General features: G+C 42.4%; 2 protein-coding genes across 2 annotated transcripts; one reads left to right on the forward strand and one right to left on the reverse strand.

Annotated features, from left to right (window-relative positions):
* The first annotated feature begins 878 nt into the window (after positions 1-878).
* mtres1 (mitochondrial transcription rescue factor 1) lies at positions 879-4,922 on the forward strand. Its single transcript, NM_001165124.1, is given in 4 exon segments — positions 879-961; positions 1,765-2,212; positions 2,481-2,553; positions 3,953-4,922. Coding segments are annotated over 3 exon segments (702 nt in total). The 5' UTR covers positions 879-961; positions 1,765-1,784; the 3' UTR covers positions 4,154-4,922.
* Positions 4,014-9,415, reverse strand: LOC110497773 (BEN domain-containing protein 3). Its single transcript, XM_021574125.3, has 5 exons — positions 9,280-9,415; positions 8,573-8,763; positions 7,676-7,730; positions 7,331-7,527; positions 4,014-7,164 (listed from the first exon to the last, which is right to left on the reverse strand). The coding sequence occupies exons 3-5, from the start codon at positions 7,725-7,727 to the stop codon at positions 4,912-4,914; spliced, it is 2,502 nt and encodes an 833-aa protein (XP_021429800.1). The 5' UTR covers positions 7,728-7,730; positions 8,573-8,763; positions 9,280-9,415; the 3' UTR covers positions 4,014-4,911.
* Positions 9,416-17,034: the final 7,619 nt, after the last annotated feature.

Below are 17,034 nucleotides of genomic sequence, written 5' to 3' on the forward strand. Positions count from 1 at the left end.
AAAATAGTTCAAATGAAGAAAAACCCTTGAATGAGTAGGTGTGTCCACACTTTTGACTGGTACTATATATGTATGGTGTGTGTGTGTATAATGTACTGTATGTATGTATATATTAACAGTATAACATGTCTGGAAAATACATCAAATATGCAAACATGACAGTGATGGGAAAGGTAATTATTGTGCAATGTAAATAAGATTTTGCACCAAAATCATCACAAATCAAGAGATTACAAAAACAACAGGTGGTACAGGAGGCATAAATAGGCTACATTGTCACCCGTTTTTGAGGAACCTCATGTACTTGCAATTATTAAAAAAACGTAATTAACAAACACTGATGAAGGTTTTTTCATTGAAATGCTGGAAATTATTAATTTAAAAGTTGGCGCAAACAATAATGGTTTTCGTGAGGTGTAAATCCACCTGTACACCTTCTTTTCAATAAAAAGCAACAAACTCCTACTCCCCCCACGGCTCTTGCTTTTATGCAGATGGTATATTCCTCTATTATGTCTCGTAGAAATGTATGTGTTGGATTACTAGTCAGATATGATGATTATGGTGCCAATGGTCCATCTTTTTTGCCTTCACAATTAATTTTCTATGTTTACGTCTCTTGTCTTAGGTCTCTCTTCATGGAGTCGTGTGTTGTCTCTCTTGTCGAGATGTGTGTTTTGTCCTTTATTTGTATTTATTCATGTTTAATCCCAGCCCCCGTCCCCACAGGAGGCCTTTTGCCTTTTGGTAGACCGTCATTGTAAATAAGAATTTGTTCCTAACCGATTTGCCTAGTTAAATAAAGGTTAAATAAAAAAATACATCGGACTTTTAATTTGAAGGATTGTCTAATTTGACGCGGAAGTGATATTACTGTTGCTGACCTTCACACGGGTCATGTTATAAGTACCTAGCTAGCTATCAAGCTAACTGAATGAAGAAGACTCGTCTCAAAATAAAGGTAACTACGACATGAATGGGTTTAGCTACAACCACCAATCATGAGGGAAAACAACGTTTGTTAGCTACTAGCTGTATTGCTTATCTCTGTAGCAAGGTATTTATTTGTTAGCTAAACTAATGTGACACATTACAACGTAAACTCACTTTAGCCTAGGTTGACGAAAACAATTATTTGTAGTATTTTTTTTATTTATTTTTTGACCTAGACTTAAGTTAGCTAGCCACATATCATGTACCCTAGCTGTGGACGAGAAGAGGTTTAGTACACTGCATAATATAAACAATGTGATAATGTAGCTAGCTACTGCATGTCAATTAGGTACCTCGTTTGTTTTTAACTAAGGTTAACGGTAGCTTGTGCACTAGTTAGTTAAAGCTATTCAACCCTAATGAATGCTACTCTTATGGCCACACCCCCACATACATTTTCTTTAACGTTTTAATATAACCTTTATTAAACTAGGACATGTCAGTTAAGAACAAATTATTATTTACAATTACGGCCTAACCCGGACAACTCTGAGCCAATTATGCGACTCCCAATCACGGCCAGTTGTGATACAGACTGGAACTTATCAGGGTCTGTCGTGACGCCTCTATCACTGAGATGCAGTGCCTTAGACCGCTACATGACTCTGGAGGCATACCATTACCATAGTGGGCCACCAACATAACTTGACAATGTATCCTATCTATATTACATATATAGTTATTGATTTCCTAAAGGCTTGTTGTACCAAAAATCCACATTCAACTGCTTTTTATAACTCTAGTTGTAAACGACTGTCTACTTTTTTCAAGTCACAAGGAGGAGCTACAGCATGCAGGGATTGTTGATACAGGCACTGGCACTGAGACAGTTGGGAAGGCTGAGTACCCGAAAGCTGCTGAACCCTGGACCGGGACCTTACTGGACAGAATGGTGCCCAAGGACACTACACACCCGCCAGCTGTGTGGTTCCACCTCTTTCCTGACCCTTGGGGGACACAAGCTTCCTAAACGCTGGACTTCAGCTAAGAGCAGGTTGGTTCTTCATCACATGAGGTTCAAAAGCAGCAAGAAGAAAGGAGGCGCAAAGGTCGTACAGGAAGAGGAAGAAGATGATGAAAAGGACCTGGAGGACAGTGACTATGACGATGAACCTGAGGATGACTCCAGTGTGCCAAAAGACTACAAAGACATAGAGAAATATGTGCAGTCCTTTCGATATGATGTTATCATGAAAGCTGGCCTTGACATAGCACGCAAGTGAGTTGTTGCCTTTGTTTTTTGTTTTCAAATGGATGCAGTCAAGGAGATAAAGAGGGTTGGGTTATGGTATCATTAATATTTGACATTAATATTGACAACAATTTGAGGGAATCCAAATGGGTCGACTTTGAGCACCTCTCTCCTGAAAGCTTCAATGAAGAGAGATGAGGTCAAATTATTTGATTGATATGGAATTACTTAAAAGGCTCTAATCTAGGCCTATCCTCAGTGGCCAACTGATTTGTTGTTATTGTCTTTATTTCAGCAAAGTGGAGGATGCATTCTATGGCAACAAGCTTTGGCTAAATGGACAGAAACTTGTCAAGAAAAGTAAATTGGTGAGTTACTTTTGTGCCTAGTAATGATGTATAAAATAAACAATATTTCTGTCAACCTTCAACATCTTACAGGACTGTTAGGATCCAAACCCACTCCCCATGAACTGAAGTGGTAGAGCAGTCTAACCAACTGGATTGTCAGGGACAAGTCTAAGGGCTCGATTAAATCCGTAGCACTGAATATGCGCACTGAAATTTAAAGGCAATGTTTCCTCGTTCGGAGACTGCGTTTACGGTAAATAACCTTAATATTTAAATTGTGCTTGTAATAGCAGCCGAAGCATCACCCATATGGGTGCTACACTTTTCATGGTGCATCTGTTAAAGCCTACCTACAGAGAAGGATTAACTGTGAACTTCAGAAACAGAGGTGCCCAATGAACAGCTCCGGGCCTACCTGTCTAATGTTTCTCCCTCCCTGACCATCGACACCACCTCCACTCAAGCTACTCCTTTACTGAACTGCATCATCATCCAGCTGTAGAAGACCATCTCCCATAAACTGCCAGCTCCCTGAAGTTTATTTTTTAAATCGACTGAGATTCTGTATGATAAGCGCTATATAAACAAAATCTATACTGAACAAAAATAAAAACAACATGCACCAATTTCAAAGATTTTACCTGTTACAATTCATATAAGGAAATCGAGCAATTTGAATATATTTGGGCCCAATACATTTATTTCACATGACTGGGCAAGAGTGCAGCCATGGGTGGGCATAGGCCCACCCACTTGGGAGTCAGGCCCGGCCAATCAGACGTTAGTTTTCCCCATAACAGGGCTTTATTACAGACAGAAATACTCCTCGGCACCCGCTCAGACGATCCCGCAGGTGAAATAGCCGGAAGTGGAGGTCCTGGGCTGGCATGGTTACACATGGTTGTGAGGCTAGTTGAACGTACTACCAAATTCTCTATAATTACATTTCGAGGCAGCTTATGGTAAAGAAATTAACTTTCACTTCTCTGGCAACACCATTGGACATTTCTGCAGTCAGCATGCCAATTGCACGCTCCCTCAACTTTAGACATCTGTGTGGTATTGTGTTGACAACTGCACATTTTAGTGGCCTTCTGTCCACAGCACAAAGTGCACTTGTGTAATGATTGTGGTGTTTAATCAGCTTCTTGATATGCCACACCTGTCAGGTGGCAGGATTATCTTTGTAAAGGAGAAATGCTCACTAACAGGGATGTAAACATTTGTGGTCCAAATTTGAGATATGCGTTTTGTGCGTATGAAACATTTCTGGGGTCTTTTATCAGCTCATGAAACATGGGATCAACATTTTACATGTTTAATATTTTTGTTCAGTAGATAATGCAGATCTTCAGCAATATGGATTAAATCAAACCCTAAGTTTCTTAATTGTACCCATCTTTGGTTCTCTCTTCAGGTTAAAGTTGGGGACACCTTGGACCTGGTATTGTTAGAGAACAAAGAAACAGACACTGTCACGCTTTTGAGAGTCATCTTTAAGAAGGAATTGGGTGAATCCAAGGATGGAGACCGGTACAAAGTTGTTCTGAGGCGCTGGAAAAACTTAGAACTTCCCAAGCAGAATGCCTTTAAACAACGAGTTTGTGCACAATACTGAATACACCACTCCCCATTGACAAGGGATTTGGAATACCTGTCTATGCATGTTACTACATCAAAGTGAATGGTGCATTTTTTACATAGTCTTCTTGGTATGTGTCATCATTGGCTTATCTGTTTTCAAATGGCTTTGGGCCTTGACACAATTTTCTATTAGCAAATATTAGTAAGACGACTTCTCAATATTACTATGTAATTATGAAATGGATGGTCATGGTTTGAATCAGATGCAAGGGGATATGTGTGGGATAAGTTATGGAGTGCTAATAAAGTGAAATGCTGAATTTGACTGACTTGATTACAAATGGCTTAACGGGATCTGTTGCCATGGTTTAATACATATTTATAATACAAAATTCTATAAGAAGGTAGAACATTGTTATAAAAGACCAGTAGTGCCACAACCAATGGAAAAAAAAAAACAATCACAATTTTTATCCATCTTTGCCTGTGACGTCTTTGTACTATTTACATGGTTATTGTTAAGGCTACACATCTTATATACAGGGTAAATTAGATGAGCTATGACACTTGTTTTGGTGTATACATACAGTCTATAATCTCAAACAAGCAGACGATGAAAAACTAAACTAATACTGTAGTTCAATATTACAAATACATTGAGTACTAATGAAATGCCTTTACAAGTTGGCCTTATCCTACACAGGACAGTGTGCAAAGGCTCCACTATGCTATTCAGCTTCTGTACTTGTGCAAATATTTAGAATAAAAAATAAATTGCCTTTAGCTTTGCTACTAGGACACAGTATTTGATCTCTTGGCCTTCTTCAATATGTCACACTTCTTGCGGTTGGGCCGCCGGCATCGCTCATCTATGCTTGGCACACATTCATAATGCCAGACCTCCTCCATCTTCTCAACTGGGTACACGGCTTCTACATAGTGGCGGATGAGCCTGAGACGCACTGGATCCAGCTGTTTCTTGTTGCAGGCGCCTGAATGGTTATACTGAAGCCGCAGGTTCTCCTGAGTGAAGAGCTCAGGGAAGAGGCGCACCAGTAGGCGGGCGGCAAAGTTTCCCACTGAAAGGCTCTGCTGGACAATCTCTCGCACCTCAGTGTCTGAGAGCAAGTAGACCAAAGGCACTGGGAAGTCTGGAATCGACACCTTCAATTCCTCCAGGGGGATCATGCAGAAGTCTTTGCTACTTTTTTCAGGGGGTAGTGGAGGGATCTCAAAGTCCTCCTTCAAGTGCTCTGTGTTGAGCTGGTTCACTTGGCAAGCAGCCACAAAGTCCACAGGCCCTTGCTCCAACTCAGGAGCATAGACTTTGGGTTGCTGCTGGTACGACCTCCGTTGTTCCGTGTCTCGTCGCCTGCACCGCTCGTCCAGTTTACCCACAAATTCCAGGGTCCACACTCTGTCATTCTTGGCCTGTGGATATAGTAGCTCTACATAGTGGCGAATAAGGTTGACCCGCACAGGATCAAGCTGTTTCTTCCCGAGAGAGCCACTACAGTTGTAATGCTTCCGTGTGTTCTCGTAGGTGAAGAGCTCAGGGAATGTAAGTACCAAGAGGCGAGAGGCAAAGTTCCCAATTGACAAGCTACAGTCATAGTTGTTCCTCAGTTGCTCCCTAGAGAGCAGATACTCTTGAGGCACACTGAAATCTGGTAGGGGGATCTCAAGTTGTTCAAAATCGACTGGCACAAGCAACGACTTTTTTGACCTATGACCTGGTCTCTCGTAGTCACACATGTCACTGATCTTGATGATAGAGACATCATCAGGGAGGCTTGTGGAGCCATAGCTCTCATCGTTCATGTTCTCAGGCTCACTGCCATTACTGTTACTGTGATAACCCTCTATTGCATCTTCTATGCGCTGCACACACACATGCAGCCAACTATCCTCTGGGACGTCAGGAAAATTAGCTTCCATGTACTTACGGATAATCTCTATCCTGTCCGAGTCCAGGATCATCTTTCCCACACTACCCTCTAGTAATTTCCCCTCCTCAAAAACCTCTGGGAAAACTCTGTTTACAAGAAACATAAAGTCTTCAGGGGAGGAGAGCTTATCAAGATCCTCTCCAACCTCCTGAGTGTCAAACACAAGGTCTGGCACTACTACTTTATTGTTGGTGTGGTCACTATTGGAGTCTAAGTCGAGGTGCACTTCTTGCCCCTCCTCATTTATAAAATGGCAGGGCTGGTTCCGTTCAGCTTTTAAACCAAAGTCTGTAATAGTCTGTCTCCCACATGACTGTGGCCCGCTCTCCATATCCTTCTGAGCCCAGAAGCGGTTAAAGAAGTTATTAATCTGTAATAGGCATTCATCCTGCCAAATGTTGTTATTCTTTACCAGAGGAAAACACACCTTCACATAGTTGCGTATTAGCTGCAGCTGTAGGGAATCCAACGTTCTCTTGTTGGCAATACAACCAGGAGTGCACTCCTTGGCTTTAAAAAGTTCTGGGAAGAGATGTACTAGCAGTCGACAACCCAACTCGCCAGCATTTGATGTCTGCTCCATCAGTTGACTCAGCTCCTCACTTGTTAACAGGTATTCTGGAGGAGGCTGGAACTCAGTTGCCATCTCTGAGGGTTTGACCTGTTTTTTGATGCGAGTGACCTCCAGGGAAAGTAGATCCACCTTGCTGTGCAGTTGGGTCATGCTTGAGTTAAGCGTATTGAGGATGAAAAACATCTTCTCAATGAGGGAGTATAGATTAGAGTCTGTTGAAGACATGGACCCTGCTGCCCCCAGGGCAGAGAGGGGTTCACTTCGGCTGTGCTCCCCTGTATTGACCAGTTGAGGGGATAAGATATTGCTGTAGCTTAGCTGCACTCCTCCCTCATGCTGAGCCTGCTGGTCCAGGCTTGATATGTGCTTCTTCTCTGTGATTCTGTGAGAGATGCTGTAGAGAGGCTTTCTGTAAGAGGCTATAGTCTTCTCCTGGGCAGGGTCCTTCTCTGCAGATGTCAGGCAGAGAGATTGTGGCCTTGTGGACTCTTCAGACAATCTCCTCAGCAAGCGCCGCCCTGCCTACACAGAGACAACAACAACATTATGCATTTCTTATCTCAAATAAAATAAACAATGTATTTTTAATGTCCTGTAAATAAAAACAGGAATAAGCAAGTCTGTGTCTATTTGATGACATTTGTCTATTTACCAAATGAAGTTAGATTATGCCATTTCACTAATTTACCTCACTAGAGACCCTGACTCTTTTGCTGCTGGTAGACTGGAGCAGTTTAGAATTGTGTGAGTCACAGCCCATGTCCTTGGCAGTACGTTTCCTGGTGGCCTCACTAGTTCCAAGGTACCATCTTCGGGGTCCTTCAGTTGTCTCACTAATAGAACATTCATCTGTCTCCGTCTTGATGTCTTGAATGGGTTCTCGCTCTGCAGAAAATAAACATTTCAAATCATTGTTATGTTATTTCCAATATACAGCTTGATTAGATTTCCCCACTTTAGCTGTTGCTAAATCCAAACAGTTTGGAAGTGAATAGTTGCAATAACAGTATAATATTAAATGGTTTATAATTACCTATCTCCAGCATTTCGCCATCTGTGTTTTCCCTATGGTCAGAGGAATTCATATCCTATAGTAAAACAATAGAATCAAAATAAATAAAACCTGTAACATCACTGTTTATGCCATTTTCAGAATTCCACTCTCACTGCACTGGTAAGTAACCTTGACTGTTGTAATTTTTCTAAATAGAAGCATTACTTTGATTGCATTGTCCTAATGTTGTTATATTGTTGGAGACTTTATCTTTCAAATTAAAAGTCACATTATATGCTTCAACAACAATTGTGATTGTTGTTCCATAGAAAAAGTAAAGCATTTGATGCAATAGTGTTATAATCAAATCAGGCCCTTGTCTACTGCACCGCTTTATATGTTCATAGGCATACATGGATGATATTCTGAACCCGTGCCATTTGATCAGCTGTTTGGGCGCATGTTTACTTAACGAAAATTCGCAGTAAGCTACGTTCATTTTGCAATTAAATATAAGACACTAACTTGTGCTCTATTGTTTAACTTCTAACAGTGTGTGAGTTTTGTGTTCTCTGATGCAAGAGGACTCAGTCTGTGGAGGCTTTATATGATTTGCTTCACTCGCCCCCTTCGGTTTCTGTCCCATCCACTTCCTCATTCTTCTACACTAGAAGCCCATGAACCAAAACATAAACACACACACAAACACACACACAACTGTTTAACTTTTCCCACTGAAAATAAAAACTTCAGCCTTTCGTGGCAATTAAAAAACGCTATGACATGTATTTGAATACACAGAAAATACATATTTCTACTTTGCATTACAGCTAGCTTATCATTTCGTGACGCGTCAGTGTATATCCTTGTACGAGTTTTCCCCACTCTTCGTGGAATTGTCCAAATGAAAACACAGATGCTTTAGCTCGAACTCACCTTTACGGTTTAATGTAGTCCTTTGCAGTAATGGAAGACGTGGTCAACATCTCTGCCGTGGGAATTTCACACTGTTCGTGTTTCTCCTTTTTTGGAAGGGGGGTCTGTGTCGTCTCGCGTGACGTGTCGGGGCGCGCGCCTGCAGTGTCATTTCCGCACAGCTGTGGATGTGTCTTGTGTGGCCTGTGAAGCTAGCGACAATAAGGATTAGCCACAAAAGAGGAATTTGCCTTCAAAGTGTATTAGACTGCATAATTGTGTTGTGTTTTGTGGGTGTCACTGAGTAGGCTGATAACCCCATTTCATTGGTGTGCACTCTATAGTACTGTCCAATATTAATGTTCAACAACGCAATAGACTAACTGGGGAGGTGATTTCCCAGGGTCAAAATCATGCAATAAACTATGACGCTAATATTTGTGTAAACTCTTTGGGATTGTAATCTGTGTGTGTCACTGACAAGGCTGATACCTAATTTCCATAGTTAAGGCTGCACATAGCCCTTGATATGACTCTCAGTTCCATTACGTTACACATAAGAGTCATTGGACAAAGGCGTCTTTTGTACGGGGAGTTTTGTTAAGAGCCCCAACACTCAATCTGAACATTAACAACTGTCGCTTGCGGTACGGTTTTGGAAGCATAAGGACTTTATATTCCATATCAGCGAGAAATTATATTTTAAAAAAAGTTAAATTGATACACACCTTGATAGGGTTAGTGTTCCCACACGGGCATATTTTCATGTTTACAATGCTTGTTTACGGAAGACATGAGGCGAACGACCACCTGCGCTAATTACATATCTAGCATGCTCCGAACACCCGTGTGTAAACATAACTCGGGAAGTGTAGTAGAAGCGTGGTTTCGTCGGATGGAGGTACCCATAGCTTTATGTATATGTGCAAAACTACTGCAGTAAGTTAATCATTTTTATTTAAAGGATTCTTTCTGATGAAAGATGAGGCCCATATGTTTCTAAAGCCGTATCGCAAGCAACGATTATTGGTATTTCTAAACGTTAAAATACAGTGTTGGGATTGTAGTCGTGGGAAAAGCTAATGGATGAAAACTGTAGGGGTAAGGCAGAATGCCACCTTGAGTTTGAGGGTTAGGCTGTATATTGAATAACTATATGTATGCCCCCAATGCAATTATGCAGTCACGGTGGGATTTGAACGTTGTTTACAGTTTCTTGTGACATTAATTAATTATTGTATTAATTTAAGTTATATAACATTCCAACCTTGTTTAGCATTATTCCACTATTTGGATTCGTTTCAATGGGGACTTTTATTTAGAAGGCGAACTGCAAATTCCATTATTGTGATTTATATTTATTGTGGTTAGCGTCACAAAGGTGGCCGTTTGCATGATGACCGAGAAACGATGACCTAAATTGCGCAAGTTATTTTACTAGTATGTATGGGATACATCATCCAACGAAATGCTTACTTGCAGGTTCCTTCTTGACAAGGCAACAACAATAAGAAATAGTACGCACATGCCCCAACCAGAATCCATGGATTACAGACAACATTCTCACTGAGCTAAAGGGTAGAGCTGCCGCTTTCAAGGAGCGGGACTCTAAACCGGAAGCTTATATATAAGAAGACACTTGGCAGTTGGTCAAACCATCAAACAGGCAAAGCATCAATACAGGACTAAGATCGAATCGTACTACACCGGCCCCGACGCTCATTGGATGTGGCAGGGCTTGCAAACTATTACAGACTTCAAAGGGAAGCACAGCTGAGAGCTGCCCAGTGACACAAGCCCACCAGACAAGCTAAATAACTTATATGCTCGCTTCGAGGCAAGTAACACTGAAACATGCATGAGAGCATCAGCTGTTCCGGACAACTGATCACGCTCTCCGCAGCCGATGTAAGACCTTTAAACAGGTCAACATTCACAAACCAGCTGAACCAGACAGATTACCAGGTCGTGTACTCCGAGCATGCGCTGACCAACTGGAAAGTGTTTTCACTGACATTTTCAACCTCTCCTTGTCTGAGTCTGTAATACCATCTTGTTTTAAGCAGACCACCATAGTCCCTGTGCCCATGAACATAAAGGTAACCTGCCTAAATGACTACCGACCCGTAGCACATGGCTACATCGGTAGCCATGAAATGCTTTGAAAGTCTGGTCATGGCCCACATCAACACCATTATTCCAGAAACCCTAGACCCACTCCAATGTGCATACAGCACCAACAGATCCACAGATGATAAAATCTCTATTGCACTCCACACTGCCCTTTCCCATCTGGACAAAAGGAACACCTATGTGAGAATGCTATTCATTGACTACAGCTCAGAGTTCAACACCATAGTGCCCTCAAGTCTCATCACTAAGCTAAAGACCCTGGGACTAAACACCTCCCTCTGCAACTGGATCCTGGACTTCCTGACGGGATGCCCCCAGGTGGTAAGGGTAAGTAACAACACATCCGCCAAGCTGATTCTCAACACAGGGGCCCCTCAGGGATGCGTGCTCAGTCCCCTCCTGTACTCCCTGTTCACTCATGACTGCACGGCCAGGCACAACTCCAACATCATCATTAAGTTTGCTGATGACACAACAGTGGAAGGCCTGATCACCGTCAACGATGAGACAGCCTATAGGGAGGAGATCAGAGACCTGACCGTTTGGTGCAAGGACAACAACCTCTCCCTCATCGCGATTAAGACAAAGGAGATGATTGTGGGCTACAGGAAAAGGAGGACCGGGCACGCCCACATTCTCATCGATGGGGCTGTAGTGGAGCGGGTCGAGAGTTTTAAGTTCCTTGGTGTCCACATCACCAACAAACTATCATGATCCAAACACACCAAGACAGTTGTGAAGACGGCACGACAAAACCTTTTACCCCTCGGGAGACAGAAAAGATTTGGCATGGGTCCCCAGATCCTCAAAAAGTTATACAGCTGCACCATCGAGAGCATCCTGATCAGTTGCATCACCGCCTGGTATGGCAACTGCTCGGCATCTGACCATAACGTGCTACAGAGGGTAGTGCGTACGGCCCAGTATATCAGTGGGGCCAAGCTTCCTGCCATCCAGGATTTATTTAATAGGCGGTGTCAGAAGACAGCACATAAAATCGTCAGAGACTCCCGTCACCCAAGTCGTAGAATGTTTTCTCTGCTACCGCAGCGCAAGCGGTACCAAAACGGCAGGTCTAGGACCAAAAGGCTCCTTAACAGCTTCTACCCCCAAGCCATTTGACTGCTGAAAAATTAATCAACTGGCCACAGGACCATAGGACCCCCCCCCCCCCCCCCCAATTTGTTTTGTACACTGCTGCTACTCGCTGTTTATTATCTATGCAGTCACTTCCCCCCTACCTACATATACAAATTACTTCAACTAACCTGTACCCCCGCACACTGACTCTGTACTGGTACCCCCTGTATATAGCCTCATTATTGTTGTGTTATTGTGTTACTTAAGCAAAAGTGAAATCATTTCTATTTGGTAAATATTTTCTTAACTCTTGAACTGCAAACAGTCTCACAGCTTTCCATATCTGAGGACAAAAAACATCAAAGGAACAGGCTTCATTACATGAGACTAGACTAGACTGGGCGAGCGTCCGCGTCCGTATGTTGATTTTGTCCATTCACACCAGACGCGATCAGGACACATCAGGACGCATGTTGAAATATCGAAACAAACTCTGAAGCAACTACAGTGGGGCAGTGGGGCAAAAAAGTATTTACTCAGCCACCAATTGTGCAAGTTCTCCCACTTAAAAAGATGAGAGAGGCCTGTAATTTTCATCATAGGTACACTTCAACTATGACAGACAAAATGAGGGGGAAAAAAATCCAGAAAATCACATTGTAGGATTTTTTTATGAATTTATTTGCAAATTATGGTGGAAAATAGGTATTTGGTCACCTACAAACAAGCAAGATTTCTGGCTCTCACAGACCTGTAACTTCTTCTTTAAGAGGCTCCTCTGTCCTCTACTCGTTACCTGTATTAATGGCACCTGTTTGAACTTGTTATCAGTATAAAAGACACCTGTCCACAACCTCAAACAGTCACACTCCAAACTCCAAACTCAAAGACCAAAGAGCTGTCAAAGGACACCAGAAACAACATTGTAGATCTGCACCAGGCTGGGAAGACTGAATCTGCAATAGGTAAGCAGCTTGGTTTGAAGAAATCAACTGTGGGAGCAATTATTAGGAAATGGAAGACATACAAGACCACTGATAATCTCCCTCGATCTGGGGCTCCACGCAAGATCTCACCCCGTGGGGTCAAAATGATCACAAGAACGGTGAGCAAAACAAAGCCTACCATCAGTAACACACTACGCCGCCAGGGACTCAAATCCTGCCAGACATGTCCCCCTGCTTAAGCCAGTACATGTCCAGGCCCGTCTGAAGTTTGCTAGAGAGCATTTGGATGATCCAGAAGAAGATTGGGAGAATGTCATGTGGTCAGATGAAACCAAAATATAACTTTTTGGTAAAAACTCAACTCGTCGTGTTTGGAGGACAAAGAATGCTGAGTTGCATCCAAAGAACACCATACCTACTGTGAATCATGGGGGTGGAAACATCATGCTTTGGGGCTGTTTTTCTGCAAAGAGACCAGGACGACTGATCCGTGTAAAAGAAAGGATGAATGGGGCCGTGTATCGTGAAATTTTGAGTGAAAACCTCCCATCAGCAAGGGCATTGAAGATGAAAAGTGGCTGGGTCGTTCAGCATGACAATGATCCCAAACACACCGCCCGGGCAATGAAGGAGTGGCTTCATAAGAAGCATTTCAAGGTCCTGTAGTGGCCTAGCCAGTCTCCAGATCTCAATCCCATGGAAAATCTTTGGAGGGAGTTGAAAGTCTGTGTTGCCCAGCAACAGCCCCAAAACATCACTGCTTTAGAGGAGCTCTGCATGGAGGAATAGGCCCAAAATACCAGCAACAGTGTGTGAAAACCTTGTGAAGACTTACAGAAAACGTTTGACCTCTGTCATTGCTAACAAAGGGTATATAACAAAGTATTGAGAAACTTTTGTTATTGACCAAATACTTATTTTCCAGCATAATTTGCAAATTAACTCTTTTCTGGATTTTTTTTCTCTCATTTTGTCTGTCATAGTTGAAGTGTACCTATGATTAAAATTACAGGCCTCTCATCTAAGTGGGAGAACTGTCACAATTGGTGGCTGACTAAATACTTTTTTGCCCCACTGTATATGGTGGTGAGAGGAAGCCCAGTGGGCGGCAGTGGGAGAAGATGGAGCATGATGGATTTTGGCTGGCATTATGCTAATTTTCTCATTGATGAAACATTTGATCTTAATACCGTTTTCCTTTCCCAACACAATAATCTGTTACAGAGTGGACCATATTTGACCCTTTGCCAAAATAAAATAAGTTGTTTAGGAGTGCAAGGGTTAATTGATTTAATGCACACACTCACTTCAGAGTAGGCGTTACCTAACGGATGCATCAATAGGCTCTCGCTAGCTTGTGCACGTCTCTGCACCCCTCCTTGCTTGTTCTGTCTACTATGACCCATTTGTTCACATTGGAAATTACAGGCTGTGGTCTAATCTTGGGTTAGTTATACTGTCAATCTGACAATGTCAAAAGGTTTTCTTACTCATTTTATGCCTCCTTTTGCAATGTAATTTTATTTCCAAGCCACTATAATTCACTTTTTGATATTCTACTCAATGCATTGAGGACATGCTTCTCAGGTAGCTTGTTCTTGAGAATAGCTATCATATTGATCCCCCTCGAGTAGTTCATTTCAGTGCATCATTCATATAGCTTGCTAGCTAAATATGTCTGTTCTAGAAATTATATCATGCTAGCTAATTATTTCAATGCTCCTTCCAAATGTGAAATTAAAAGACAAAAATGACACCTACCTTAGATGTTCCTCTATGTCATCATGATTGTGAAAGTAAGACTTCCGCCCAAATGCGCACTCCATGGGGGTCTAGAATATGACGTAAACACCAGACTGCAGTCTGGGTAACCGCATCAGTTTGTATCCATGAAGCTTCCCATGTCGGTCAAGGAGGTCAGATTATTTTTTCCCGTCTGCTGTAGAGCCTCGAACTCAGAATTCTCCGTAAACTAATTACAACACCATCTATATTGCTCAACGACACGAATATCTCCCAATGCCTCAAACGGAGGAGAAAATAAAAGTTGATCAACTCAAGCAAACCAGCCATAATGTCAACCTGTGCATGAGAGGATGCCTGGCTTGCCAAGTACCCTATGCTACCGTTTCAGCATTAAAGGCTATTTCTCATGACATGCAACCAGATTATTTCGTTATGACATCTTTCTCGAAATAGTGTTGTTTCTCATAATGAGAATTATTTCGTAATAATTATATAAAAAAATATTGGTTTCTGAGTGGCAGCAATACAAAAGTGCATATCAGATCGAAAGCCTAATGCTTCTTAGGTAGGCCTAGTTCTTAAAGTTTTAGTAGAGAAAATGATCTCGCCGCAGAAGCAAGTTACAGGGATGGTTAAAAACAGCATGATTACCATAGCAACATCAGGGGAACTTGGCAGAGGGGAGTGGTGCTTCGAATAAGCAGTTCTGAAACATCTTTAATTGAGCCTCTCATTATCCTTAATTGCCAGCCTCACCACGTTACAGAAACCGATGAACTGTATAAGAAGCTCTGTGGACAGGTCGTCTGGATACTGGGCAGCCAATAAAGTGGCAGATGCAAACAGATGATCATGTTTAGTGGACAACAGTTGAGGGCTCAAACAAAACAAGCAGCTTCATATTTCGTTCATACTGGTGAACCGGCGCTTGAGTTGTGTGGTTGTAATATCAACCGTCTCTGGTATATCTTAGCATGCATAACTTGTGTGCAGCGCAATGGACATGCACCGAGTATGCAAAACCTTATGAGCACCTGTTCTTTCCGTGACAGACTGACCAGGTGAAAGCTTTGATCCCTTATTGATGTCACTTGTTAAATCAGTGTAGATGAAGGGGAGGAGACAGGTTAAAGAAATATTTTTAAGCCTTGAGACAGTTGAGGCATGGATTGTGTATATGTGACATTGAGGGTGAATGGGCAAGACAAAAGATTTAAGTGCCTTTTGAACGGGGTATGGTAGGAGCCAGACACTGCTGGTTTTTCATGCTCAACAGTTTCATGTGTATCAAGAATGGTCCACCACCTAAAGGACATCCAGCCAACTTGACACAACTGTGGGAAGCATTGGAGTCAACATGGGCCAGCAACCCTGTGGAACACTTGACACCTTGTAGAGTCATGCACAATATAATGCATAGTGTCTCAGGAAAGAGTTATCAATACTTGTTATAGAAAACAGTTGGGACCGCAACCTAGGCCTACAGGCCGAGGTGAAAACATTTGCACAGAAAAATGCAGGCATTTGCACAAGGCAATGCAGTCGCATACTGTAGCTACTATTGCCCTCCACGTAGAAAACAAAGAGGAGCACAGACACAGAGAAATGTATTTCTAAGAGAAAGAAGCAACAAAAATAAACTTCAAGAGAATTGTTAGGCTATTTGATGTGTAATTTTTTATATAGCAGCTTAATACTTTATATAGCTATATAGATAGTAGGCTACACTGCATAATGAAACAATCCCTAGCAAGTTAGTGCTTTGAGGGTGGACTGACTATTAATTGGCATTAGACTGGTTTTACGCACCACAACTTTCTATGGGCGAGAGTGCGAGGACATCTCATGTCATGCAGGTTCAGATATGCTATACAGTACAATTGGTACAGTAGCTGATTAGTATGCTGTTGCATCAAATGTATTTTACAATCTGTTTTGTTTGAATTTCCAACTTTATGGGCCTCCCGAGAGGCACAGTGGTCTAAGGCACTGCGTCGCAGTGCTTGAGGCGTCACTATAGATCCGGGTTCGATCCCGGGCTGTGTTGCATCCGGCCGCGACCGGGAGACCCATGAGGCGACGCGCAATTTTCCCAGCGTCATCCTGGTTAGGGGAGGGTTTGGCCGGTCGGGATGTCCTTGTCCCATCGCGCTCTAGCATCCGGGCGCATGCACGCTAATACGTTCACCAGTTGTGCTGTTTTTCCTCTGACACATTGGTGCGGCTGGCTTCTGGGTTAAGCGAGCAGTGTGGCTTGGCAGGGTTGTATTTTGGAGGCATGGCTCTTGACCTTCGCCTCTCCCTAGTCCGTACAGGAGTTGAAGCGATGGGACAAAACTGTAACTACCAATTGGATATCACGAAAATTGGGGAGGAAAAGGTGTAAAAAGTGCAAAAAATGAAACAAAAATCCAACTTTAATTACTAAACAAGTAATTACATTATTGCCGCCAGCCAGCATTCTAAATGTCAGCATTACGACACCGTGAATAGCTTCTTGAAATGTTAGGCTTAACATAAGAAAATGACGACCAAATAGGCCTACCAATAAACAATTATCCATCAGCTAAAGAAAAG

The sequence above is a fragment of the Oncorhynchus mykiss genome, chromosome 19 (assembly GCF_057628025.1).
Source record: "Oncorhynchus mykiss isolate SJ-2025 chromosome 19, ASM5762802v1, whole genome shotgun sequence".
In the NCBI taxonomy this organism is placed as follows: Eukaryota; Metazoa; Chordata; class Actinopteri; order Salmoniformes; family Salmonidae; genus Oncorhynchus; species Oncorhynchus mykiss.